This window comes from Pseudoliparis swirei, chromosome 20 (assembly GCF_029220125.1).
Source record: "Pseudoliparis swirei isolate HS2019 ecotype Mariana Trench chromosome 20, NWPU_hadal_v1, whole genome shotgun sequence".
Classification (NCBI taxonomy): Eukaryota; Metazoa; Chordata; class Actinopteri; order Perciformes; family Liparidae; genus Pseudoliparis; species Pseudoliparis swirei.
The window spans coordinates 11,014,740-11,042,491 of record NC_079407.1 but is presented as its reverse complement, the minus strand read 5'-3'; the positions used below and the strand labels follow the sequence as shown (position 1 = coordinate 11,042,491).

Here is a 27,752-nt window from a genome sequence, read left to right as displayed (position 1 = left end):
TTGACGAGCTCCTCCACACGCTTGTAAACATGCTCAGCATGGCGGACAGAAACGCCTGTTGATCAACGGCAATACTTCATGTAGCGCTTACCCTCTTTCTCGCAAATTACAAAATATGCATTTGTCTCATAATGCGCAGTCATGGCAGGCTGTCATATATACGTGTGAAGTCTATGTTGTTAAGGAGCGCGAGTAGCGCCACCTCGTGGCTGCCCTGCGGAATGACGCTAGTTTACACCTGCGCGTCCACCACAGCGCCCTCTAGCGGCGCTGTGGTGAACGCGCAGGTGTAAGCTAGCGTCATAAACCAGGAACAAGCGCCGGAACTCGGGAAGTGTGTTGTCTTCATATGTTTTTTGAATTATGTTTTCAGGTGCGGTTTAATTTAACTGCATACAACAACCACGTAATTTCTCTCTCTACTGGTTGACCTTCTGTCGTTTACGGTGAGGCTATATTCTAAATGCATTGAATGTGTTATAACTCAGTTATGTTGTTCATTCTGTACACAAGATTGTTTTTCTGTCCATCCTGATATGAGGGATCCTCTGTTGCTCTCCCTGAGGCGTCTTCCCTTTTTCTCCCCGTGAAAGGGTTTGGAGGTCGTTTGTGTACAAATTGTAAAGCCCTCTGAGACTAATTTGTAATTTGTTATTTTGGGCTATACTAAATATATTGAATTGAATATATGTGTACATGTACGTACATCATGTTGTCTGTTGTCTCTTTAAAGGGCTCTTGCGTGAAGGATAGGCTACATCGCAATTAAGAGTGCACAACTGGCACGGAGATGGGACTCCAAGTTCTGCTGTACTGGCCAAATATTATCGGTGAGAAACCATTTGGGAAAAATTGGAAGGACTTGTTTTTTATATTGCGTCAAGGCAGGGTAGGGCTGGCCACTGGGGATACCGGGGAAAGCCCGGTAGACCGACGAGGTTGGGCCAATATCGGCCCACGTCCATCGCCTCCCTCTGACAGTGCCTATACCGACTTCACAGAACACGTTCTACTCCTCTAATACCTAAAGTAAATAGTCACTCAATCCTCGCGATCTATATTCACACTCATGGTATCCATCTTCGATCTTTACTCATATAATCTATTCCCTCAGTCTAAATGTTTTTTAGGTGTTATGAAATGTCCATCACTCTAGCCTATTCAACATGCGTTTTTGAGCGCGAGCCATACATGATTTAACTCTTCTCGAGCGGTGTCTGGCGCCGGCGCGAGCACCCTGCGCCAGACGGTGACGTGCAACATCTAAATTACCGTAACTCCTCTTTATTTAAATTACCGTAACTCCTCTTTTTAAGCTATAGAAGTAATTGCAACTGATTCTGAGCGCTAAGAAGCCGAGCTTTTCATTACATTACGGTAATGGTACAAGACAGTGGCGGATTGCCTCTGAAGGAGGGGTGGAAGTGAGCAGAGCAGCAGGGGAGAAGTGTGTAATGGCCTTTTAGTGGCATTTTCTTTGTAGATAACACTTTGATGTTGTAAATAATAGTTTTAGTATTGTTTCATTCTCAATGTCCCACTTTACGGTCCTCACAAACAAAAACAATGACACTGGGAAAATAACAGACAGAAGGCCAGACTAGGACAGAACCAGTGTATTCTCTGCCATAAAAAACCCCTGGATGTGTGAATATAACAGCCTGTAACATGGACACATATAACAGCCTGTAACATGGACACATATAACAGCCTGTAACATGGACACATATAACAGCCTGTAACATGGACACATACAACAGCCTGTAACATGGACACATATAACAGCCTCTAACATGGACACATACAACAGCCTGTAACATGGACACATATAACAGCCTGTAACATGGACACATACAACAGCCTGTAACATGGACACATATATCAGCCTCTAACATGGACAAATACAACAGCCTGTAACATGGACACATATAACAGCCTGTAACATGGACACATACAACAGCCTGTAACATGGACACATATAACAGCCTGTAACATGGACACATACAACAGCCTGTAACATGGACACATATAACAGCCTCTAACATGGACACATACAACAGCCTGTAACATGGACACATATAACAGCCTGTAACATGGACACATACAACAGCCTGTAACATGGACACATACAACAGCCTGTAACATGGACACATATAACAGCCTCTAACATGGACACATACAACAGCCTGTAACATGGACACATATAACAGCCTGTAACATGGACACATACAACAGCCTGTAACATGGACACATACAACAGCCTGTAACATGGACACATATAACAGCCTGTAACATGGACACATATAACAGCCTGTAACATGGACACATATAACAGCCTGTAACATGGACACATATAACAGCCTGTAACATGGACACATATAACAGCCTGTAACATGGACACATACAACAGCCTGTAACATGGACACATACAACAGCCTGTAACATGGACACATATAACAGCCTGTAACATGGACACATACAACAGCCTGTAACATGGACACATACAACAGCCTGTAACATGGACACATATAACAGCCTGTAACATGGACACATACAGGACTGTCTCAGAAAATTAGAATATTGTGATAAAGTTCTTTATTTTCTGTAATGCAATTTAAAAAACAAAAATGTCATGCATTCTGGATTCATTACAAATCAACTGAAATATTGCAAGCCTTTTATTCTTTTAATATTGCTGATTATGGCTTACAGCTTAAGAAAACTCAAATATCCTATCTCTAAATATTAGAATATCATGAAAAAGTATACTAGTAGGGTATTAAACAAATCACTTGAATCGTCTAATTAACTCGAAACACCTGCAAGGGTTTCCTGAGCCTTGAAAAACACTCAGCTTGGTTCAGTAAACTAAATCACAAGTATGGGAAGACTGCTGATCTGACTGCTGTCCAGAGGACCATCATTGACACCCTCCATCAGGAGGGTAAGACACAAAAAGAGAGGCGCAAAATCCAAGTTGCTTGAAATCCAGTGTGAAGTTCCCACAGTCAGTGATGGTTTGGGGAGCCATGTCAGCTGCTGGTGTTGGTCCACTGTGTTTCATCAAGTCCAGAGTAAATGCAGCTGTGTACCAAGAGATTTTAGAGCACTACATGCTTCCGTCTGCTGAAAAGCTCTATGGAGATGAGGATTTCATTTTCCAGCATGATCTGGCACCTGCCCACAGTGCCAAAACCACCAGTAACTGGTGTACTGACCATGGCATTACTGTCCTCGATTGGCCTGCCAATTCCCCTGACCTGAACCCCATAGAGAATTTGTGGGTATTATGAAGAAGAAGCTGAAAGACACCAGACCCAACAATGCAAATGAGCTAAAGGCCGCTATTGAAGCATCCTGGGCATCCATAAACCCTCAGCAATGCCACAGGCTGATTGCCTCCATGCCACGCCGCATTGATGCAGTAATCCGTGCAAAAGGATTCCCAACCAAGTACTGAGTGCATTAATGGACATTTTCAAATGTTTGATTTTGTTTTGCTGTTATAAATCTTTTTTTACTTGGTCTGAGGAAATATTCTAATTTTATGAGATAGGATTTTAGAGTTTTCTTAAGCTGTAAACCATAATCAGCAATATTAAAAGAATAAAAGGCTTGCAATATTTCAGTTGATTTGTAATGAATCCAGAATGCATGACATTTTCGTTTTTTTAATTGCATTACAGAAAATAAAGAACTTTATCACAATATTCTAATTTTCTGAGACAGTCCTGTATAACAGCCTGTAACATGGACACATACAACAGCCTGTAACATGGACACATATAACAGCCTGTAACATGGACACATACAACAGCCTGTAACATGGACACTGAAAGCTCCAGGCAAACATAACTGTTTGAGAATATGTCAAATAGGTTACATTTTATTCTTGTAATGTCAAAAGTTGTATACAAGTTCATTTTAAATGGTTTATAAAGAGAAACCTGATGGAATTGTTGTGTTATTACACAGTTTTAAGCATACATAACATATAATGGCAAATACTTGGCAGATTTGTAAAGATAAATTTCTCCTTAAAAAAAGAGCAACATAATTTACACACCATTACAGCTCTAGAAAGGTTTTAAAGATGGAGCTGAGAAGCTCAGGGAGAAAAAGAAGAGATTTCTGGAGGAATGTGCTTACACATATTTTCCAATCTCTGATTTATCTGGGTAAACCACCAACTGGTTACAGTGATATGATGCTAACTAGTGGCGTTGACTTGTCCGCTTGCTTTTCACACATGAGGTAATGCTCCCTACAAGCTAATTATTACTATAATGCACCTGGGCCGGCAGTGTTAGTTTATATTCTGTTACATAAATTTTTGTTTTGTTTTGCACCTTCAACAACCCTACTACTACCACACACACACACACACACACACACACACACACACACACACACACACACACACACACACACACACACACACACACACACACACACACACACACACACACACACACACACAATCATACACTCAGCATGCAACACTACTGATACCACTGATGTTCACACCCCATCGTATGTTCTGTTCTGTTAATTTCTACAATACAGTTTCTATTAATTCTACCCTCTGATTCCAGTTTCTTTATTGCGTGGTCTTTCTCGCTGATATTCACTCCTTCAGGCTTTGCAGTTATATGTATAGCCATCTGATACTAGCCCAGAGTTAAGCATATTTATCTAGCAAACTACACCTACCTTGGAGTGTTACATATCCCGTCTCATTTTATTCCATGTGTCTATCCAGGCAAATTGGTGGATCTAAATATTTTTAGAAAAACGTGTCATTTCTATGTAATCCAAAATAATGTTAAGTGGGTATTTTTCCAAGTAGGCCACTGACTGGTCGATACATGCAATGTCAGGTCACTGTGACATGACACCCGCATACAAAAGCATAGATCAGGCAGACGGCTAGAGTATGATCGTATTGTATGACCTTTGCTCAGGCTAACGTGAGGACGAGTGCTGCCTCTGACCTGAAGACTTCCCTCACCTGGCCGTCCTGCTCATGTGCGTTTCTCTCTTTCAGGATACGTTAGGATCGGCCTTGTGATTGGTGCATGGGCTTCCCGAGGGACACCAGCACTCTTTGTCCCTCTTTACTCAACCCACATAGCACTGGATGGTAAAGGCTTTGACACCAGCTTCATACGGCTGTATTTATGCTCCAGGACAGCCGAATAGACAACCTGCTTATTGTACAGTAAACGTAAAAGTAGAAACACAGGTTTAACATAAATCATGCCTGCCTTTCATTTGGTTGTGCATTGGCACACTGGTCATCATAAGTCATGCTATCATTTACACCTGTGCTTTACCTGCAATGACAACTTAACGAAAGAGAAAAGACATTTTGACATGTCACAGTAGGAAAATAAACATTAACCACAACCACATCCCATGTAGGTCTCTGATGCTGTGCATGATGACTCAGTGGCGTCCCTGTCCATGATACTCAGATGGAATGAAGCCCCCCTAAAATGTTAACACCTGTGTTTTTGTGAAAGTGAAAATGGTATTTATAGTTTGTAATAAATCAAGTTGCATCTTATTAAATCACAACCCGATTGTCCATCTGATGATGAAAGATGTTATTGATGACATGAGTAGAGCAGAGTCTAAGGTTGTGCATGTCGGTGTCGTTGCATCCTGTTTAAAAACACAAAATAAATGCCCCTCCCCAGGAGGCATCGTTGCTGTGCGTGCAGGACGTGAACATTGTTTCTGCAACATGTGACGATGTCTTCTGTGCAGGAGTGGACGGCTGGATGGCCCGCAGGCTGGGCCAGACCTCCAGGTTTGGTGCCTGGCTGGACGTAGTGGTGGACAACCTGGGCAGAGGCATGCTGTGGAGTCTGCTGTTTGAGGTCTGGTGGCTGCAGAGCACACAACACAAACACACATAGTGACGTGCACACGCACAACAAGTGCTCACATGAGGCTGGGCGCTTCAGACATGATTATCATGAAAGGAATATTTTTTTTAATGAGCCTCTTTGATTTACAGTAGCTACACAGGAAATTATTACACCCAGCTAGTACAAAGGAGCCCGGTATATGCAGATAAATGAATCCTTACTACACCAGCAGAAGCCTTTACACACCCACTCCACCGCTCAGCCGTGTCTGGGAAGAGTGTTTAATGAAGTATTTACGCTCGTTGTGCAGACGCACAGTACTGTACTCAAAATGGTGTGACATGTTTCTCCGTACCCTCTCAGTGGGGTTGGCTGGTGGCGACCGTGGAGTGGTGTGTGTTTGTGTGTAACCACAATACCCGAGGTGACCGCTGGAAGAGCAGTTTCACCAGCAGCCCGGGATTCATCCGAGCCGTCATGGCAAATGGTAACAAGTCGCCGTCACTTGGAATCACGATGCGTTGATGAGATGTCCACCAGCTGGTTTGAACTTGAGCCGTGTATCTGGGGTCGTCAGGGTTTCGGACACCTCTCGGCACATGGGTGGTGAGCGGGCTGCACGGCCTCCCCCTGTGGCTCTACGGGTGCCGGTGGGGATTCCTGACCCACTGGGGTCTGCCTCCCTGGATCCAGGCTCTGGGGATCCTGCTGCTGGCCGCGGGCCGCCTGCTAGCTCTGTCAGCGGAGGTAGAAATAACCTTTGTTCAGCGTAAACACCACGATTATGTTGCAATATTTGCTACTCAAATTTCATATCTAATATCGCTATCTTTGCAGATGTGGTGCATATGGACACACATCAAACACCTCACCAATGACGAGCAGGAGGAGAAGAAGAACTGAAAGCCACTCAGCAGTCAGCTGGAAGAATGCTGATGTCATTGCAGCAGCTTTATTTGAACACTGGCCTCAGGCCACACGTGGCCTCATCCCAAGAAAACCAGATTTGGATCAGTTCCGCGTATGCTTCCTCGTTTATCGCATCCTCAGCCAGTGCCTTTTCTTCCGCGCCATCGGCAGGCCGATTCAAAATTGTGTCCTTCAATTTCTGCAACCGCAGATGGCCCAAAAACTTAGTCTCCCACAGTTCATAATTCTTTTCGTCTCCGTCAAACACAAGACGAGACCAACGTGAACTCGTACGTTCGCTCATGGTGCTGGCACTCCAATCCGCGAGACACGCATTCAAACGTGCATACAAACAAATGTCTCTCGGTGGCTACTCGCGCCGGATATCTCTGCGCACAAACGTCAACCGCGTCTGGGCCCATAACCTGTTCAACAGAGCTTGACTGCAAGATGTACCGACTAAAAACATATATACACTTGGGAGGACAAATAGACTGGATGCAAATTCCTGAGAATGACACTAAATCCCTTTATGGTCTGCAGGTGCATCAGCTTATATAGACCTGGTCACATGACACACACACCTGAAATGCATCAGCAATAATTGGGAGCACAATCAGTTCTCAATTATTCAATTAACAAAGGGGAAAGGAGCCTCAGTCAGACTTAGTGTTTTGACAGACTGAGTGTCAGCAGTCAAATTAGAAATATGAAAATGCCTGCACTAAAAAAATTCTCTTTGTGGTAAGAGTATTTGTGATCGCTGTCATTTACTTGATGAAATCACACCAGCCACAAAGATGGAATGCGGCGGGGGTCCTACGTGTACAGCTTTCCAGGGGTCTGTCACTGCCGGTCATCTCTGAACGTAAAACACTTAAACTGCCATTCCAATGGATGGCGACGTCACAGGACAGGCACATCATCTGTGAGGTCACAGAACATCAAGTGTAAGAGAAGCCTAAATACATTCTGAACTGAGACATCAGTGAGGAGAGACGACAGGCTGGTACATAATGTGGGTCTGAAATGTGAACGTTGGTTACAGGTCTGCCAAACAGAATCCTTTGCGTAAATATAAGGTTGTCAAAGTTTGACTGTGATGTTTTTCAATGATATTTTTATTTATTCCAGAACAAGGCATCCCAACCGGATGTTGAGAAATGTGTTCCGTGTCGGTCTAACTAACAATATAGGTGCTTTCACATTTGGGTTGGGCTATGACATTTTTTTATAAATCGTGAGCAGCGATCTGTCTCTGTTCAGGGATCAGATCGATGATTGTCAATACTGAGTTGTCTGCGAGTGATGGAAGTTTATTCTGTGTCCCAATAGACTCCGCCCTCCCCCTATTTCCCTGCCTGACATCAGACCAGTTCACCCTGGAGGCACTGGGCGGTGTTTGTCAGGGCTCTGTGGGGGACGCGCAGAACCATTCCTCTATGGAGGTGTGCAGGTGGAGCAGTGAGCTCAACACCTCAGTGTCATGTTGGAAACATTAGAAAGAGTGTGCTCTCTCTTTGCTCCGGACCTTTTCTCTGGAAACTCAGGGAGCGTTTTTAGAGGAGAGACCCGATGAATGCTTCGTTTCTCAACAGCTGCAGGAAGGTCCTCCTGTTGTCTGCAATAAAATGCTGAAAGACAGTCCTAACAAGTGTGGTCCTCGTCTCCTGTACAATGCCACACATCCAGGAAGTGGACTGTTTCCACACAGTTGGTTAGGTAGAGTCTAAAATAGTGTGTTATGTTATTGTGTTCCAGATAAGAAGATTAGTAAACAATCAGTGCCATTTACTGAGACCCGGAGGTCAGTGAAGGTCTCCTGTGAAGCTGTATGCTTTTATGCTCTCGCAGATTCCTGTTAAATGGAGACACCCAAGGCAACAACAAATGTTGGTCTATTTTCAGACTAGTGCAAAGAAAACATAAACAATACATATTTCGGCTTTGTTTAATTGACTGTGTAGAATTCTCCTAAATCTACCTTCGATAAAGCCTCATGTGCATATTTATTACATTGTCTTCATGTAAATAATAAACTTGTTTCATTGTGATATAAATAAGGTCATATGTATTTACCCTGTTCACCTGAAGTGTCTTGCCAAATGTTTGGAATTTAATTTTGAGAGGACAGCAGTTAAAGATATATATTGGTAGTTCTTTAATCTCCGAGTCAGTAATCTCCTCTTCAGCAGCCCCAACATCTGTCCAGCTGCGTCTGCAATGTGGAGCTCTTCACAGAGGAGGTTGTTCATTGACCCTCAGGAGGAAACAAACGCATGTCACACGGCACACCAACTGCTCTTATACATCTACAACATTTGTTTTGCCAAGTGTCGTTGAACTGGGGCGTGAATAACGTTTAAAAGGTGCAAACACAAGAGAAAGATGAACGTGGCTTTTGTGATCAATGATATATGTTTTAATGTTTTTGCAGCCAACAGTGAAGCAGTAACAGGACAACAGTGAAACATCCCTCAGCACATTTGGTGACAGTCCTCTGAAGGTGGAGAGAAGAGCACAGCTTTATTGACTGTCTTTAACTTCGTCCATCTTTCCCAGCAAGCCCATGCCCACTGAAACTATGGCATTCCCTTTCATATATCAGTAGATCACCATGACGACCAGGAGGTATTGTCTCATCGAACAGTCGCCTACATTGCACCGGACTGCTCGTTTCGCAGTGTTCGTGATTCAAAAAGGTAAAACACAAAACAAAATCACATTTCTGGATCCATTTAGTTTTCTTCTCGTTGGCCAAACAGAGAATGTGACGGTGACACAGATATATTGACAGTTAAGCTGGAGGAAATGTTTCCTGTTCAAATCGGTGAAAAAGAGCCTTTTGTCTTCCTTCCACGCTCGGCACAACGAGAAATCTACTGCACGGGATGCAGAAACCAGAAACAGTAGCCCTAATGGACCAGAATGCAACAGCTCGACGCGTGACCTTGGATTAAAAGCAGTCATGAAGGAGAGAACAAAATGAACCCGAGGTTGGATTAACCATGACGATGTATGCAGTGGTGAGAGTATCCATTCTGGTTTGTGGTGATTGTTCAATTCGATGGACCAGAAGATATGTTGACCTTTAATCACAAACTGTGTTCTGGAAATGCTCCAAAATCTAATCTGTCATCAGAGTATGGAACCTTTTGGAAGTACAGACTGCAGGTGACATTCATTTCCACGCTTGTTGAGGCCAAAGCACCGAGAGTGTCGCCGAGTGTCCTCTTAAGGGGGAGCAAAGGCCGGACCTCCTCAGCTGGAGCCACTCACATCACTGCTAGAGGGAGACGTCTGAGAGCACCGACGCAACAACAAGGCAACGCTCCTTCTCTTCGTTCCCGTAGGGAAAGAAAGGAAACCGGTGGGCGACTTAATGAAGGAGTCACATTTTTAAAAATGTTGCAGACATTAATGCCGAAATTCAATTTAACGCCGGACGTTTCTCGTCGGAGGATAATCTCATCCGTTATTTCTCTGAGGAGCAACGTCACGCTCGTCTCAATTCCGTGACGACGATGTGACTATTTACTCTGCACGACTCAGAAGGGTCAGTTCCCCCAAATGAAGAGAACATCGATTTCCAACTTACCTGTGATGGTATTTAGCCATGCAAATAGTGTGTGCTTCTGTTTGGCCACGGTCTAGATATTTCCATCTCTGACATACGTCTCATTTCATTTGTCGTATTCTACGTGTCCTTGCCAAGCCAGTTTTCTGAGGGACTCTATATTATATTTCAGTCCCATTTGGATTTGGAGTGATTCAAAACTATCTGCAAAGACAGATACCACAACAGCATGGAGGCCCAAGCCATGGTTCTGGACCCACACTGGGAAGAACACTAAGCTACACGACAGAAATGTTTCACCTTCCTAAATACTGCGTGGATTTTTACCTCTACAGGCCCAACTTGGTAACTTGTAAACTTTTGGTCAAGTGATCCGATCATTTCAAAGTGCTACATTTAGACAAGCACCTGTGTGTGAAGCATCTGCCAGCAAAGACTCGTCGTCATGGACAACCAACTGACAACCAAACGGATGCTACTGGTTGTGTTCAGGGTGATCTCTCCCAGTGGTTCATGGTGGTGAAAGACCAGCACCTTTGCAAGCAGGAGTTGATCTCTATTAAAAAAAAACAACGGCCGGGATTCTGGACATTACCGGTCCGAGTGGTCGGGCTGAAGGACAAATATGGTCCACTGGGCACTAAAGGGATATGTGACAGGAGAGGAAAGGCCAGATGCACAGGTCCACAGGCTGGCAACACATGCGCACCCACACAAATATACAACATTGGTCCCCAGTGTGGTGCCCATACGGGTAAAATAGTTTATTTAGCACTTAAGAGTATGGGTCCGTCTACAGACAGATAACTGCAAGCTGGTGTAAGGCTGGTAATCATCAGTGGAGCACTTGGGCACCCAGACTTCTATCTGTGTCCATCAACACACACACACACTCTCACTCTCTGATGTGAAGCCACACCTCAACATTACCAAAGGGAGGCTCCTGAGCCTCTGTACATGTAGCATCTGCCTCTTTTCACTCCTATCCAAGTGCCCTGCTTAGAGTTAAGTGTTGAGCCGTTCCTCCAGAGGTCACTCAGAAAAGCATATACAGAGCTACATCACATACTCTTTTTCATATAAACTGTTGGCATTTTAATTATTGTCGGTACTAAGCTGGAAACAGATTTTTTTTTAAAGAAAAAGTCATGAAATATATATTGAAAACAAGACCTGTGAAGCCGGTTTTGTGTAACAATATACCCACTGGTTCAACACATTCCACGGTTTGTAATCTCTCTCCCAACAAGCAGCTCAAGACAGGAGTTCTCTTAGGGTCTACTTTCATTTCTTTGCAAAGAGATTTTTTTTTAAACTGTACAATCTGCTGTATTATTTTACTGTACAAGTGTCAAAAATATGACATTTTCCTTCAGCTCCATCAAGCGATGATGCTGATGATGGATTCAAAGTTTTTCACAGATGGCGTTTGGGGTCCAGTTCCTGTTGAATCCGTAGCCCCGGAGAAACAGGATTTGTATCTGTGACGCGTCTCACGCCAGTCAAGAGCTACACTGGTTCAAATACAAAAGAAAAAACAGAAGAAATCTCCTCCGATTCCAAATGGCGAGCGAGAGAAGAGTAGAGATCCTTTGTTGGTTGGGGGTTGTTCTCCCGCCTCACTCAGTCATGTGTCCTCTTTCTCTCAGAGAAATGCAACAGTCCGCTCTGTGGGGTGAAGCTGCATCCAGTCTGGAGTTGCATCTTGGTGGTTTTAAATGTGGATGAGGTTTGATAACATTGTCTCTACTTTCTTGCCCAGCTAAATATGTGTGTGTGTGTGTGTGTGTGTGTGTGTGTGTGTGTGTGTCGTTGTGTTCTGGCATCTGCAAGGACTATGAAGCCAACTGAAATCGCCGTTGGTTGAATTTACTGTGCATTTCTAAAATCCGTGTGTGACTGAAGCATCACGTTTGGGCTTCGTACGTGTCCTCAGCAGGCTAAAGCCATCATGTCCCTTTCCCCCTCTCTTCCCTCAAAAAATCAGCCGAGACAGGGGCGGATGGCGCCTAGGCTCTGAGCCAATAGGAAAGCGTTTACCACTTCCTGGGTCTGCTGGGGCGTAGTGTTGACATCCTCCAGGGCATCTGCCACGGCAAACTGACGGTCCCTCAACCGGTTCCAGTTGGAGAGCACGTTGTGGTATTCAAACACCTTCTCGTAGTTTCCCACAGAGTTGTAGAGCTTGATCAGGCCTCGGTAGTCGTACTCCAGCCCACTGTAACCCTCTCCAAACAGCTTCTTACCTGCGAGGACACAAGAGACATCGTCATTCTAGAGCGCTAATCTGATCAGTCCAACGACCAAAAATGTTTCGACAACTTTCTGATAATCTAGAAATTGCAATCAAGCGGCAAACTCCCAAACGAAGCACACGGAATTGAAAAGAAAAGGTAGTTCCCCATGTGGCCACTTGAAGCTGGCTCTAAATTACATTGAGGCTCAAAGTTAAGTATAGTTGGAGGGAAATTCCATGTCAAGAACTAATTATTAAAAACCTAGATAGACTGGGAATTTCGTAGTTGGCTTCCAGCAACAGAGGTGAAATGCTGACCCCCATTTGTTTGGAACATGTATTACACATTGCAAGTCATACGAGAGAGAAGCAGATCAAGTCAGTTTGGTTCAGAACTCAGTGTTCCTGGTAAATGGAAGAAAAACACTTGAGAGCTATGCAGCTATCCATGAGCTTAACCCAGGCGTTGTGGTATCTAGAAGCAGGCTGGTTTTTCACGAGGATAAATCACCATGGTAACGCATGGTGATTGGCTTACCGGCTCCAGAGTTCCCTTCATAGGATCGGAAATGTTCCTACTTCCTAGCCTGCCTATTCAGCAGCTCCCTGGGGAACAACTAACGTATCGTTTCTACAGTGGAGGGAGGAAGTAACAACTGAAATGACCCGACCACCCCAACCCTGTGTCTGACCGATAGCGATGGAGCGCAGGTAGAGCCTCTCTGCGTCTTCATACTGATTCATGTCGTAGTTGTAGAGGGAGGCCAGGTGACCCACAGACAGGGCCACCTCGTAGTCCTCGTGGCCCAGAAGCTGCTCCTTGATCTGGATGGCTTTGATGTGCATCTCCTCGGCCTCCTGGCGACACACACACACACACACACACACACACACACGAGAGAGATGGATCTCACATCACGGGAACAATAGAAAGAGTTTGCTTCTTGGGCAATTTCAGCTGATGTTGTTGACGACAGAGCAGCAGAGGGTGGACTACATGTGCACGTCGTGTTGTGAAACAAGGTAAGTTATATATGGTAACACAATATGTACAATTCAAATATTTATGATAATATATCGAGATTTTAACCAGAATCATCATCAACAATACTAAACACACAAATACATTGTTTTGAGTAAAACAATAATTGGTTAAAGGGGGTTGGGGGTTGAGTTACTCTTGAAGGCCTACATATTCCAGTGAAAGATAATGCAGGAATTGGTTACGACACAGAAACACACACACCTTGAACTTCCTCATGGACTGGTAGAGCCGTCCTAGGTTGCCGTAGTGTTTGGCGGTCTGGACGTTGAACTCTCCGAAGGCCTTCTTTGCCAGCTGCAGTGAGGAGAGGTGAAGGTCGTGAGCCTCCTGAAGGAGGCGCTCTTCTGTCTCCTTATTGTGGCAGTCAATGGCGATTTCCTCCAGAATAAGAGCTGAGGGGAATAAAGGATGATGAAGCACATTTCAGACTTCTGCCCGAGATTGACTAGTGGAGCCAAAGCGCAAAGTAGTTTTGTTTACCATTCACCCTTTAAATGTCATGATTACCTCCTTAATCCCTTAAAGAACAACATTATATCGCTCGCACGCACTTATGTAAAAAGACCAGAGCAAGTGTAGCGGCGAGTTAGGAGACTGATAACTGGGGTTCTCTCTCTCTGGTGATGCGGCACCATCTGTACCGGTCTCAGTATTCAGTCCAAAAGTATTAATGGATTAAAAAAACAGATGAAATAGATGTATTTATGTTATGAAAGAAATTGGCATTAATCCATATTTTTTTAGGCGTTCAGCCCTTTAAAAAACAACGATCACTCCTGTGAACAAACACAGAAGGAGGTCCTGTATTCACGGGGCGGTCTATCAGCACCATGCAATTACCCACAACATTTATCTCACCAGTGACACAAAATCCTATTTACCCCATTTCTTAAGGCGCAGATGACGCAGATATTCAAATGTTAATTTGAAATTGTCAATAGAAGCTTACAATGTGAAACAAGCGCTAAACTGAAGACAGTCTCTACGCTGCTGCTGCTGCTGTTGGACTCGAGTTTGTGACCTGATGATATGAGCAGATACTTGTATGCTAAGCGGAGCACCTGGGTGTTTGAGTAATAATTGTTGCGCGTTATTAATACATTTCCAATAATAATGACACCCACTTGCATAAAGAAAAGAATTTTTCTCCACTTCCATGTATTCCCAATATGAATATTAAATACTTGATGAATCTCCATTTCAGGGACATTTTTAACAGATACAATTGAACTGCAACTAATGTATGCTGAACTATGGATAATGATGAGATTAATCGCAAGATATTTTGTAAATCCTGAGGGACATTCCATGATCCTGGTTCTAAAATAGACACCTGGCTCTGTACCCTCCACACAGTGGGCAGAAGCCCAGTATCTCCAGGAAACGTTACCTTTGACTCTCTTGGAGGAGGCCAGCAGCAGATGGTCCTCAGGCAGAATATGAGTTATGATGTCGATGGCACGTTCCGCATGGAATCTGAGGGACAAACAGAGGCTGAACCAAACATTTCATGACACTTAACCCTCCTGTTACCTTCACATTTACTAACATATTTTACCCTCGGGGTCAATTTGACCCCAGCAATTAAAACCTCCAGAAAATTATTAGAATTAATATTGTTTCCCAAGTTTAAGTGTGAGGTACTTTATGTTTGTTTGTTGATTACCTAAATAGCCCTTTAAATATATAAAAAAGTTGATATTTCTTATATGTTTGACACAGTGAAAAACAGCCTGGGGTCAAATTGACCCCAAAGAACACCGACATTAAACATTGAATGGGGTCAAATTGACCCTAAAGGTAACAGGAGGGTTAAGACCTGACTAGCTTGTATTCTATTCAGGACAAACACTTCCAAGAAAGTCAAGTGTTTCCCATAAGGAAAGTTGTTTTGACAGTCACATCGGGGTCAATATTTAATCAGGGACTTCGTATGTAGGAAAGGGTGTCACCGAATCAGTTCAAACAAACCCTGAAATACTTGTGCCCTCATCTGTCGCTGTGTCTAAGAGGAGCATATTGTTGTTCTAATATTTGAAATTGGCCCATGTCCAGAGCATGCAGCCACATCACATAGATCCCAGTACAAGGAGTAAGAGGGCACAGGAGGAGTCATGTTCTTGTGCTACATCTAGTTCAGAGTTAGGAAGAGTCACTGTACTCACAGAGCGTTGTCAAATTTCCCAGAGCTATACTGGTGCACATACGAGGAGTAGGCCAGGTCTTCATGGGCAGTGGCAACGTGGATGTTCTTCCCCCCGAACACAGACTGTCGGATGTCCAACGCTGTCTGGGATTTATACAGAAAGTAGAACTTTTCATTATACATCGGGAAAAAAAGACTTAAAAAGTAATTAATCACCTAAAGAAATGTAAGTCGACTTGGAGGGGCCTTACTTACTACTCACCTGGTAAATAGCAACAGATTGGCAAATGTTGTCTACATTTAATAAGTAAAATCCATAATCTAGCAGCGTATCGGAGTACTTCGGATGCTTGTGTCCAAAATGTTCTCTGTGGGAGACAAAAAGATGACATCAGAACTCAAGACGAGAAAAAGAATAAGAATAGTGTGGAGTCTGCAGAGGACACGGCAGGTTACCTCGCTAGAAACACTGCATGTTTGATCAGCTGCTCTGCTTTTCTGAACTCCCGCTTGACCACGCAGGCCTGCAGCGAAAAGACGGGACATGTCTTTACAACATTGCTGTGCAAGACACTGCCCCCCCTCTCCCCATAATAACTCAATAATATCTTGGAATATAGAAGAACATAGTTACCTTTGAGGCTTGCCGGAGGACATCAACCACTACTTTGACAGGCAGCCCTGGACTAATTTCCTTCATAGCCTCTATACACCACCGGTATGCCTGGAAACAGCAGGTAGAAGACACGGGTTCCACACTGAAGCCATGTCTGAGTGGAGCAGAGCGACTCCACTCACACGTGACCATTCAAACGATGGAAGGTAGACGCACTTGATCTGACCGTGGACTAAAACATAGATATCTTTTTCCCAGTCACCGGTGGTCTGACACACGTACCTCGTCGTAGTGGCTTTTGGCGAAGAGCAAGGCACAGAGCTCGCCGTACAGCGCTGCCTTGTTGGCCAGGTGGCCATGTTTGGCTAGTTTGTCCATGTAAGACTGAGCGAGCTTGAAGGTCTCCTCCCCCAGGTGGTACTTACAGTTGCCATTGCGGACATGAAGCAGCCTGTGCACACGACAGAGGGAAACTTAGGAACTGGATATCCACATCAATTCTAACACTTTTTAGGAGCCACGCGCGCAATAGCTGGGTATTATAACTCACTATGTACAATTCTTTACACTAAAATATCGAGATTTGAACAAGAATCCATCAACAACACTCCTAAATACCCAAATACATGGGTTTTGAGCAAATTATTGGTTATGGTTGAGTCACACACACAAAAGCAACTATCAAGGGATAAGTAGGATTATGCGTGTAGCTTTGCTGTGAGCAAGTTTGAAAGCAGTGTGATAGTCTGCGGAACGAACCACACACACACACAGAGACAGAGACAGAGACAGAGAGAGAGAGAGAGAGAGAGAGAGAGAGAGAGAGAGAGAGAGAGAGAGAGAGAGAGAGAGAGAATGCAACAGCAATTGTAGTGGTCAAGGTTGGTATCTAGAAATAGGACAAACGTGGAGGCGAGGTGGCGAAGTAAAGGAACCTGCCATGTCAGGATTACTGGGGGTTGAAAAGCTTAATGAACCCAAACATACATCCCAAGTCTTGGATGAGAGAATTCCTGGGAGCTATAAACAGACACGAGATGTCCAGCGCTTTGCAGACTGACCTGACGCAGCATTCCACAGCCCGGAAGCAGTGGAGGACCTCACTGTGCAGCGTGCACAGCTGCAGGCACGACAGAAACACTTTCTCTGCATCACCATACCAGCCTGCGTCCGACAAGAAGCCCCCTGCAATCAGGAGACACCAGATTAACCCCACCGCCTCCAAAGCAGAAGGGAAATAGATTCAGCATCACCTGTGGTTACTAGCATCTACAATAAATGATCAATATTAAAAGGCAGGGTATATTATTTGAAATGCCCCATTTAAAATGCACCTTACAGTGCAAACTATGTGGGGAAGCAAGCAACACATATTCAGAGAAACTCATTTGTAGAGATGGATCACCAAACACATCGCCTCGTGTATCCTTTAGAAGAGAACACAGCACTGAAGGATGTCCCACTGCCTCATCTTCTGGAGACGATTAGTCTCATTTATATATATATATATATATATACACACACACACACACATGTATATATATATATATCAACAATTAAATATATTTGAAGAAACCTATGAAAATTCCTATGGACCGCTGGAAATGATTGAGCCATCATCTTTTATGGAACCAGTTTCCAATTTCAGTCCGGGAGGCAGACAGTCACCTCATTTAAGAGTAGACTGAAGACTTTCCTCTTTGACAGAGCTTATAGTTAGGGCTGAATCAGGTTCACCTGGTCCAGCCCCTTGATATGCTGCTATAGGCTTATAGCTGCCGGGGGACGTTTTAGGATGCACTGAGTACCTATCTCCTCTTTTTTTTTTTTCTCCTTAGGGATGAATTTTCATCTCTCAATCACACGTTACTAACTCTGCTTTCTCCCCGGAGTCCTTTTGACTTCACGTCTCATGGGGTCATCGGACCCTATGAGACGACATAGATCCTATCTGCCTGATGGATCATCGAGGTCTGGGTCGTGGAGGTCTCCATCGTGGAATATGCCTACTATGAACTATTCATACATTCTGTCACATTCATTGAATGTATTTAAACTCTAAATCTGTCCTTCTGTACACATTACATCTCTTGCACCTGTCCATCCTGGAGAGGGATCCTCCTCTGTTGCTCTCCTGAAGGTTTCTTCCCTTATTCCCCCTGAAGGGTTATTTGGGAGTTTTTCCTGGTCCGATGCGAGGTTTTGGGGCAGGGATGTCTATGTGTACAGATTGTAAAGCACTCCGAGACAAATTTGTAATTTGTGAAATTGGGCTATACAAATAAACTGAATTGAATCATCTGATAACATCAGTGAGAAGATCGTGTGTGAGATACCGGAGCAGATTCCCTTCCCAAAGCATTTACCCAGCACGAAGCCAAACTGGATGGCCTTCTCTTTGACATGGGCGTCAGACTCTGCGATGTAGGAGCAGCGGCGGCTGAAGGAGTTTGCCAGAACCGAGGCAACTTTCACACCGTGGTCCATTAGCGCTTGAAAGCAGTGGTGCAGGAGGTGTCTGCAGTGGATAAGACCAAAGAATGGGCTGTGTCAGTGGAAGACATAACTATAAACGTCATGATTGATGTGTTGCTTGTTACCTTTAAGCCTTCACTTAGAAAAGAAACAAATCAGTAGTGTGAACAGACGGCACACACACATCAGTGAATAACAATGAGGACTGCTGGTTGAACGCAAGAACACAGCACAGATGACACTGTGAAAAGAGCATCAATAATGTACCTTAAGCTGAAGGGATATTGTATTGTATTGTTCGCAGGGCGTTACACATTAACACGCTCCTATAGCAGTGCTACATCCGTCTACCTTCACAAACCCTTTTCCCTTCAGACTGAACGGCAGCAGTGTGATAAGGAACTGAACATGGCTTAATTAAACTCAGACAACTGGCACTTCATGGGTTGATCAAAACAGCTACGCTAAAGTAGGTCAGGTGAGGGATGGGCTGGGGAGAATAAAACATGAGAAAGCCCCTGTGGCCAAAAGTCCAGTTCTGGATAATCACATTACATTTAGCTGTTGCTTAATTATCCGAAGCGACTTACAATCATACAGCTTAGACAAAACCACGAGGGGCAATTCAGGGTTAAGTGTCTTGCTCAAGGACACATAGATGAGGGCTCGCCGGGGATCGAACCACCGATCCTCTGATTGAAAGATGGACGTGCTAACCACAGCCAATGTCTAGGAATGTATTCTTCATACGAACTAAGCTAAACATGTTGGGGATTCAACTAACAATCGTTTTAAATCATCAAGTCATGACACGTTGTACTCCTTATTGTTTTGTTAGGGCTGCACTCTTCTGGTAAGGTTCCAAGTTAAATTCAGGCTTTTATACATTATTATTTGTTGACATTCTGAGGACATGATTCCCAGTTCTTCGAATATCTTGTTTAGTCCAAAATGGAGTCCAAAGCCTAAAATGCATTCAGTGAACAACATGTTCAACAAAGAAACGCATCGGATCCTGAGATTTGAGAAGTGCTTGTTATTTGTATCTTTAAAACGTTTTATTTTGGTTTGCTTTGCTTTGTTATACCAACAGAAAGTGTCTTCTTTTTTTTTTTTTTTACCAGAGATTTCTTGTTCTTTCGTTTGCCTTCTTTTTAAAAAGGAACAACAGAAACACCATGACTGAAACTTTGCATGTACATTGATCTCTCTCCAGCATATACCCATGATGCATCAGTGGCCCTTTGATTTAAGTTTGATTTAGATTGTTCTGACAAATGGCTACTACAATATGTTTGGGAACAGTGGTTTTGGTAAGGTCCATACATGAGGTGACCGATATCAAACAGTGCCCTCTATTTAATAAATACAGCTCAGACCAAAAGGTGCTCCGTTAACTATCGTGCGTCTTGACGACTGATGGCTGAGTGATGAGGATGGTGCCACAGCTTGGTCCCATGATATTCTTACCTTTTGTCTGAAGCCCGCAGGACTTTAGCGAACACCTCCAGCTCACAGAACTCCCCCCCCAGCTGGCAGAGCCGGCCCTGCTGGTAAAGCTGAGACAGAGAGGAGAGAAAATTACACATACGTCAACTCTTCCATCGGGAGCACAGTGATGAGTCGACAGTTAACTGATTAGTTGCACGTGAGGAGGAGTCTGAAACTCTGGCATTTTCTGTTCTCAGGTGTCTACGGTGTCAAAGAGGTGGTCCCTATAACAATGACATGCATCCGTAATGCTATGACAGGAACATTGTAAACACCAAGATATTAACGTGATAGCAATTATTGTATTGGGAGAAGAGTTTCAATTAGTTCCACCGTGGCTATGTGCCAATGTAAATGACAACGCCTTCAGAAATGGTTTCATCCTGATGTGCGTTTGCGTCTAAAAGGCAGCTTGATAGCAGCGCGGAGAAGGAGTCGGGTACCGGTGATCGGCACATCTGGTTCATTTAATGTCTGCTACAACGGAGAGCAGTGCAGACTCTCTCTCTCTCTCTGTTGTATCTCGCTCACCGTTCCGCTTGCTGTGCTGACCTCAGCACGCGTTGCCTCACAAGTAGAACTCACAACTTGCAAACTTCACTGACCCACAAGCCGCTAGTTCGAGACAAATACACATCTTCAAACTCTGGAAACGAGGAAGCATGTTTGTCTATTCGGTGAAAGATTACATTTGTAATTTATTTTTCATGGAAATATATTCCGTATTAGCTTTTAAAGGCATTGCTTTATGAAATGTAAGACGATATGACATATTTGTACTGTTCAAGAAATGCACGTAAAAGATTACGACCAATCGTCTAAAAAATGTCTTAAAATGGCAGGTAACTTTTGCATGTTATGCTTTTAAAGGGTAATTTATAGTATTTGCACAGGTGGACCTCTGATGAAGACTGAATGCTGCTCCACAATATGCGGGACAAACTTTGAATATTTGCCACCAAAATACCCACAACCACATATGGAGCGTAAGAGTTCCATCAAAACTAAGTGTTTTGCTTTGCTGGGCAGCGTAATCCTTTTGATTTCTCAGTTCTCAGTTTAAATTCGGATGTACACAGAGACCCGACTTCTGTATTGTGGTTGTGTCTAGCTGGAAGAGACCATCGGGCAGTTCTTGGACCCAAGATTGAAGACAGAAGTGTCAGGGGCAGCGTGGAGCAAACGAGAGGAGCTGCGAGTTGGGTCTCATGACATTGGTAATCTTTTACTCCTCTTCCGTTGAAGATCAATGTCTAAAACTCCCACCATCGCGTGAATATAGGGCAAAGGTTGAATGACCCCAGACCTCGCAGATGGAACAGAACCTTGGAGAGACACTGGGTGATTGTGGGTATGACTTATCGACTGGAGACGGCAAAGCAGCAGTGGCAACACTGGTAAAAACAGATGTAGACATCCTGGCCCCACACTTCATTTTAAGGAGAAATAAACTTGTTTTATTATACATGTTTTTCCTTTTCTGAAGAACTGCTGACGAAGATGAGTAAGACGTAAAACGTCTGAAGTAGACACTGATTGTAACCGTCTATGTACTGAAAACTATTCCCTCTCCCTCTCCGATTCATTTGATCGTTCCGTTGTACTCCTTATTGTTTTGTTAGGGCTGCACTCATCCGATAACGTCAAGATTCCAAGTTAAATTCAGGCTTTTATACATTATTATTTATTGACATTCTGGGGAATTCAACTTGTGATATGCAAGTTAGTTGTTATGTCTTAAAACCAGTTTGAGTAGAAAACTGGACAATCGGGGCATTATTATGTTCTTCGATGAAACCACTCAAAGACTAAGCTGGAAGGGACTTGATTTAATGTATTACTGATGATGTATATTATAGTAAGTCAATTGATGTTGACTGTGAAACCTGATCTGTATATGTACTGTTCCGACATGGTATTTTGTGGAGCAGTAACTTGACAGTATCTGTGGAGAAACGTTGTGGTTTGTGATTTAGTGTGATGCTACCCTTCAGCTGTGAGAGGAACTAGTTCATTCAAGGCCTCTGTTGGAAAACATCATTATTTGGGCTACCTAAATGTTACCAATGTCAAGAATAAATGATGTGTATCTAGCTCGGCATGTCGATCTGACCCCAGCGGCCTGTCGACGTCATAAATGAGCATAACACGAGTAGAAGGTCTATCCGTGGGCTATTTCTATTTCTGAGTAATGGCTCGAAAGCAGCACCGTTTAGACCTCTTCCTTCAATGTGGCATTTAATGAAACGTGGAGAACAAATACTCATGTTTACAAAGTCACAATACTTCGTTGTTTTGTGCTAGTTGTCTGCGGTAAAATGACACCTGGCTGCTCGTCTCGAGTTGACATCAAAGAAAGCGGCTCGAAGCCGACCAGCACCCGGCTCGTCTCCAGGACGGCTCGCGACAAGTCATGGACCGCTACGGCGTCAGCAGCGAGCGGCTAGCGGGCACGAGCCGACGCCGTCCGTGGCTTCGCCGTCAACAAACGTCCTGAGCGAGACACGGACGCACACACAGCGGTCTCGTACTTTTAGTCAAATGGACGTCGGTGTGAGCGGACGGTTACCGAGCAGAGAAAACCAAAACACACCGGCGTGAGGTGTGCCGACAGCGAGCGGAGCGTAACAGTGTTCGAGCTAACGTTAGCGGCTAGCGGCGGATGACACGAACAAGCCGGAGTCCCGCGGCTGTCAGACACCCCGTCAGCAGAACGCCTCGACCGCTCGGGCCTCACCTTGTAATAGACATCGAACTGGATGTTTTCCGGGAGCGAGCGGATGTCCCTTCTTGACCGGCTGTAGTTGTCCACCACGGCCGAGATAGCGGTGTTGTACAGTGTTTCTGGGATCCATTCGAGCTCCACCGCAGCCATGTTGTTTTCCCTCTCCAGTAAAGAAACCCCAGCAGCGACAGCCCTCCCCGTCTCTCCCTACATTCGCTACCTTACCGCGATGAAAGCACTTCCTCAGCGCGTCCTCATACACCATTTGCTTCGGGGCAAGGCCACGTGGAAGTGTGCTGTCACCAATTTACCAACGCGATTCTAAACCCGCTGTTTCATCTCCAGTTATTGGTCAACCCGACAGCAGTTGCGTTCCCCCTTCCCGACGCAAACGATTCACGGGCGCTGACGCAGTGACGTAATCGTGCCATCGCTGCAATCTAGCGGATCAAGTTCGCGAGGGCTGTGGGCTGCAAGGAGACGGATATACACGTCCCAGGAGCATCCACACATAATGAACACATCACAGGGGTTACTTTGTCGTTCACCAGGTCTTTATTTGAGCATGTATGTTATACCGTTGAGTTATTTGGTTTCATAAAAATGGAAGTTTATGTGCAAAGATGGTTTCAATTGATATGGTGTACGCAGTGGCGGGCCGTGGGCCTGGGGCCTGGGCCTTCAGTGAGGTCCTACACAGTCCCACCCGAATTAATCCACCTCTTATTACTATCATTATGATGCCATGGCTCTAGACCAGGGCTGCTCAATACGTCGATCGCGGCGTAGTATTGGTAGATCGCATGACATTAAAAAAATTGGCCCGCCCCCGTCATTTTCTCTATAGCACGTCTTTGTTCATTTATTAAACTAAACAGCCGTCTGATGTTGATCGTATCTACACAACAGCATGTCATTTCTCTCGGCTCTCCGTCTCGCGCGCTGCAGAATGCGCGCATCGGGACGGAGAAAAAGAAGAAGAAAAAGTCACTTGCACTAGTTTGTTCACTAAACAGGGCATTGTCGCACCCAAAGCAGTTTCACCGTGATGATAAAGACACATAACTATTCACTGAAAATAAAAGAAAGAAAACAAATAATTTGCAACATAGGCTATTTGCCATTTTATTTTGTGCCAAACATACATACACATTTAATAAAAAATAGAATGCATTGTATGCCTACTCACCAAAGACTGATTATTTGAACACAAAATCCATCCTTCTTTCTTTCCTCAAGAAGACTTCAATGACTCTGTTGTACAGTCTATCAAATTCAGTTTCCTAGTTCTGAGGTTCTGCATTTACCTGCCCATAGGCCCCGCCTCTCAATATTGGTAATCCAATCAAAAGACGTGCAGCACTCCGCCTGCTAGCTGGCTCCTGTGCCGGTTCCGGGGCCAGCTAGAAGGCCTACAGGAGCCAACTCTAAAGCTGATTGGTTGACACAACATTGTCATTCCCATTCACTTGAAGCTACCAGCGCCCGCAATGTTGATTCTGAAGGCCTAAGGGCAGATGTTAGCCCCCTGGCAACACACGATGGCTGAATATGATTGGATAAAAGATCTAACATAAAGACCAGCCCTCCAAATCTCAACCTGGCGCTGGCAGCAGCGCAACCAAGAGGAACGCTATGAAATTAAGAGAATAACTCTTACTCTGGGAAATAATTGAATACATATTTGTGGGAAAATATATTTAGAAAAAAATATATATTCTGATGATGTTTAGGCCAGCAGAGAAGGCCTTGCTGGCCCTAACGGCCCGCCACTGCTGACACGGAACCGGTCCGTGGCTCAAAAAAGGTTGGGGACCTCTGCTTTAGATCCCTCACCCCGTTGTAGTCCACAGAGTTTCAGTCCCAGGACTTTGGAACAACAGACAGGGGAAACTAAACAGCGCATTACTCACTGAGCCTCCAGCTGACCAGCTCCGTTAGCTACCTGCTCTGTAGCTCCGTGGAGCTCTCTGGCTGAGGGAACTATACCGGTCTCTGATTTGCCGAATAGTCCAATCACGTGAAATAATAAAACGATGTCATTGGCCAGAGCGCACATTTTTGCGCCCCAAGATTCACGTTTCATCCGCCAATGAGAAGCCGTCCTTGCCTAAACATGTTTGCTCGCTGCTGTAAACACACGTTTGGCCGGTGTCCCGAAAATGGGGAGCGGCTTCTCTCCGTGATAATGAGTGGCGATATATTATATTTTTTTACATTAACTTAAGTGGTTGTTGACAGACTGACGGTCTCCCACACACATTTAGTGCGTCAACACGGTATATTGACTCTTTAAATGATTTGGCATATAATGTTTTTTGACAGGATGTATTTTTTTTCTTCTTTTTTTTCATCTCAAAATTGTAAGAGGGGCAGCGCCCTAGCGCCCTCTATGGACGCACCGCCACTGGTAGGACCTCACTGAAGGCCCAGGCCCCAGGCCCACGGCACGCCACTGCCATATTCTGGCCCCCAGGACTCTCCCAGATCCAGTGGTGTAGTCCAGGGTATACGCAGGTATACGGCGTATACCCACTTATTTTTCAGTCAGCATTGCGTATACCCACTTCTCAATCACCGCTGGTGCCTGCATGGTGCGCATTATTTATAAAACAGGGCGTTTATCCATTGCTGTATGGCAGGGCTCTTCAAAAATTCTCGCGCGGTAGAGCGATGCGTGCAGCACGGCATCGGAGCTCTGCCGTGCTGCACGCAGACGGACGCACGCGGATGAAGTGAAAATAGTTGGTAACTATGCACCATTTCCTTTTAAATCTATTCTGAAATTAGAGACACATTTGCTCATGAGTGTGATTTGCTATATCTTTTATTTTGAAATTCTAAATCGTTAAGGCGTATTTTGTCATATCACGTTCACCGGAAGTTTGCACTTATTTTGAAATCAGTTTTGACACGCTCGTACCGTAATGCCTAATATATACGTATACTGAAAAAAACGGGGCGGGCTGGCTTGACTGGGTTTTTGAAAGTGGAGGCTGGCTTGACCACAGTGACCTACTGGTTGACTGGTTCAAGAGATTATCAATCTTGCCTCTAATAGTTAGAATATTTTCTTAAAAGAATCAGAATCAGAAACAGTTTTATTGCCAGGAATGTTTACACAAACGAGGAATTTTTTTTGGTGGAAGGTGCAACATTTGGACATGACAAACAAACAACAATCAACACGACAGAAAGACAACAAATAATGTGGGGTGTGTGCAAGTGGTGGTGTTTTTAGTTAAAGTGTATGTTATGCGTGGCGTGTGTTTAAGTTAAAGTGCATGTAAATAAAGTGGCATGTGTGGAGGAGGAGTTAAAAGTGCATGTTAAAGTGACGTGTGTGGAGGAGGGAAGAAGAAGGAGGAGGGGGAGGAGGGAGAGGAGGAGGAGGAGGGGAGGAAGAAGGGAAGGGAGGAGAGAAGAAGAAGGGTGAAGGTGGGGGGGTGGGTGTCAGTCAGGTCAGTCCGGTGATGATGAGGGCCGACCCCCTGATGGAAAAACTGGTTGGTGGTTGGGGTGTTTGTCATGATGGACCTCCTCCCCTCCTCCCGAGGGGAGGGAGGGAAGTCCAGGGGAGGGAGGGAGGGTCCAGCGATTCTGGCCTTTCAGTGACCTGAACCTGAAAGGAACAGGGGAGGGGAGGAAGCAGCCGCAGCCGATATAACCGGCCGAGCGCCGGATGATGCCTGCAGCTGCACTTGTCTTTGCTGTGGGCTGCAGGGTGCCAGACGGTGATGGAGGAGCAGATGATGGACTCGATGGGGCGTGTAGAATTGTACCATCATTCTCCTGGCAGGTTGAATTTCCCAGCTGCCTCAGGAAGAACATCCTCTGCTGGGCTTGGCTTCTTGATGGATGATGATTCAGCTCCCACTTGAGGTCCTGGGTGATGATGGAGCCCAGGAAGCGGAAGGACTCCACAGCGTCGACGGGGGAGTCACACAGTTCATGAAGTCATTACTACTGAAGTCTATCGGAATACACAGCTCCACAGAGCTGTGATTGTCAGCCTGGCTACAGTGCTATAGAGAAACCTGTGGTTGTTTTCTTATTTGTCCCTATTACTGATGAGTAATAGGCTGCTCTGGCAATACGGAGGGCCTTCTGATAAGTTTTTAGACTATCTCGCCAAACTAAGCGGGATTCTTCCAGATTAGTCAAACGTCATATGCTTTCAAGCTTTCGTGATGTTTGCTTTAAGAAATATGTGGGTTTCTGTATTCTCTGACAGAAGCCAATCGAGTCCAACAATGAGATGAATGCAGCACCTAGGCAATCATTATCAACATCCACTTGAATATTAAAATCTCCTACAATAATAACTTTATCAGTTTTAAGGACTAAACTTCATAGAAACTCTGAAAATTAAGATATAACTCTTAATTTGGACCTGGTGGCTGGTAAAATATCACAAATGGAATTGGCTGTAATGTTTTCCAGATTGGATGTGAAAGACTAAGAACAAGGCTTTCAAATGAGTTGTAGTTTAATTTGGGTTTAGGATTTATTAATAGGCTCGAGTCAAAGATGGCTGCTACTCCACCTCCTCGACCGGTGCCTCGAGGAATGTGAGTATTAATATGACTTGGAGGAGTCGATTCATTTAGGCAGACATTTTCTTCATGGCTCAGCCAGATTTCAGTAAGACAACAT

The 27,752-nt window shown here is 44.5% G+C and overlaps 2 protein-coding genes across 2 annotated transcripts; one reads left to right on the top strand and one right to left on the bottom strand.

Moving 5' to 3' along the window:
* The first annotated feature begins 334 nt into the window (after window positions 1-334).
* Window positions 335-8,870, top strand: si:ch1073-145m9.1 (uncharacterized). Its single transcript, XM_056440622.1, has 7 exons — window positions 335-446; window positions 734-830; window positions 5,048-5,143; window positions 5,773-5,885; window positions 6,240-6,363; window positions 6,454-6,623; window positions 6,714-8,870. The coding sequence occupies exons 2-7, from the start codon at window positions 791-793 to the stop codon at window positions 6,777-6,779; spliced, it is 609 nt and encodes a 202-aa protein (XP_056296597.1). The 5' UTR covers window positions 335-446; window positions 734-790; the 3' UTR covers window positions 6,780-8,870.
* Window positions 8,871-11,100: 2,230 nt separating this feature from the next.
* On the bottom strand, window positions 11,101-23,477 carry appbp2 (amyloid beta precursor protein (cytoplasmic tail) binding protein 2). The gene is made up of 13 exons (XM_056440608.1): window positions 23,109-23,477; window positions 20,351-20,439; window positions 18,772-18,923; window positions 17,467-17,590; window positions 16,688-16,856; window positions 16,424-16,513; window positions 16,246-16,313; window positions 16,052-16,157; window positions 15,809-15,933; window positions 15,034-15,119; window positions 13,845-14,035; window positions 13,291-13,456; window positions 11,101-12,608 (listed from the first exon to the last, which is right to left on the bottom strand). Exons 1-13 carry the CDS (start codon window positions 23,244-23,246, stop codon window positions 12,346-12,348), a joined length of 1,767 nt encoding a protein of 588 aa, XP_056296583.1. The 5' UTR covers window positions 23,247-23,477; the 3' UTR covers window positions 11,101-12,345.
* Window positions 23,478-27,752: the final 4,275 nt, after the last annotated feature.

Excerpts from the sequence above, each read along its gene's own strand:
- si:ch1073-145m9.1 (XM_056440622.1), top strand. The coding sequence starts at position 791 with ATGGGACTCCAAGTTCTGCTGTACTGGCCAAATATTATCG. Across the intron at positions 5,144-5,772 it reads AACCCACATAGCACTGGATG|GAGTGGACGGCTGGATGGCC; the intron begins GTAAAGGCTTTG and ends TCTTCTGTGCAG. Across the intron at positions 5,886-6,239 it reads TGTGGAGTCTGCTGTTTGAG|TGGGGTTGGCTGGTGGCGAC; the intron begins GTCTGGTGGCTG and ends GTACCCTCTCAG.
- appbp2 (XM_056440608.1), bottom strand. The coding sequence starts at position 23,246 with ATGGCTGCGGTGGAGCTCGAATGGATCCCAGAAACACTGTACAACACC. Across the intron at positions 16,158-16,245 it reads CATGCAGTGTTTCTAGCGAG|AGAACATTTTGGACACAAGC; the intron begins GTAACCTGCCGT and ends TGTCTCCCACAG. Across the intron at positions 15,934-16,051 it reads AATCTGTTGCTATTTACCAG|ACAGCGTTGGACATCCGACA; the intron begins GTGAGTAGTAAG and ends TATAAATCCCAG.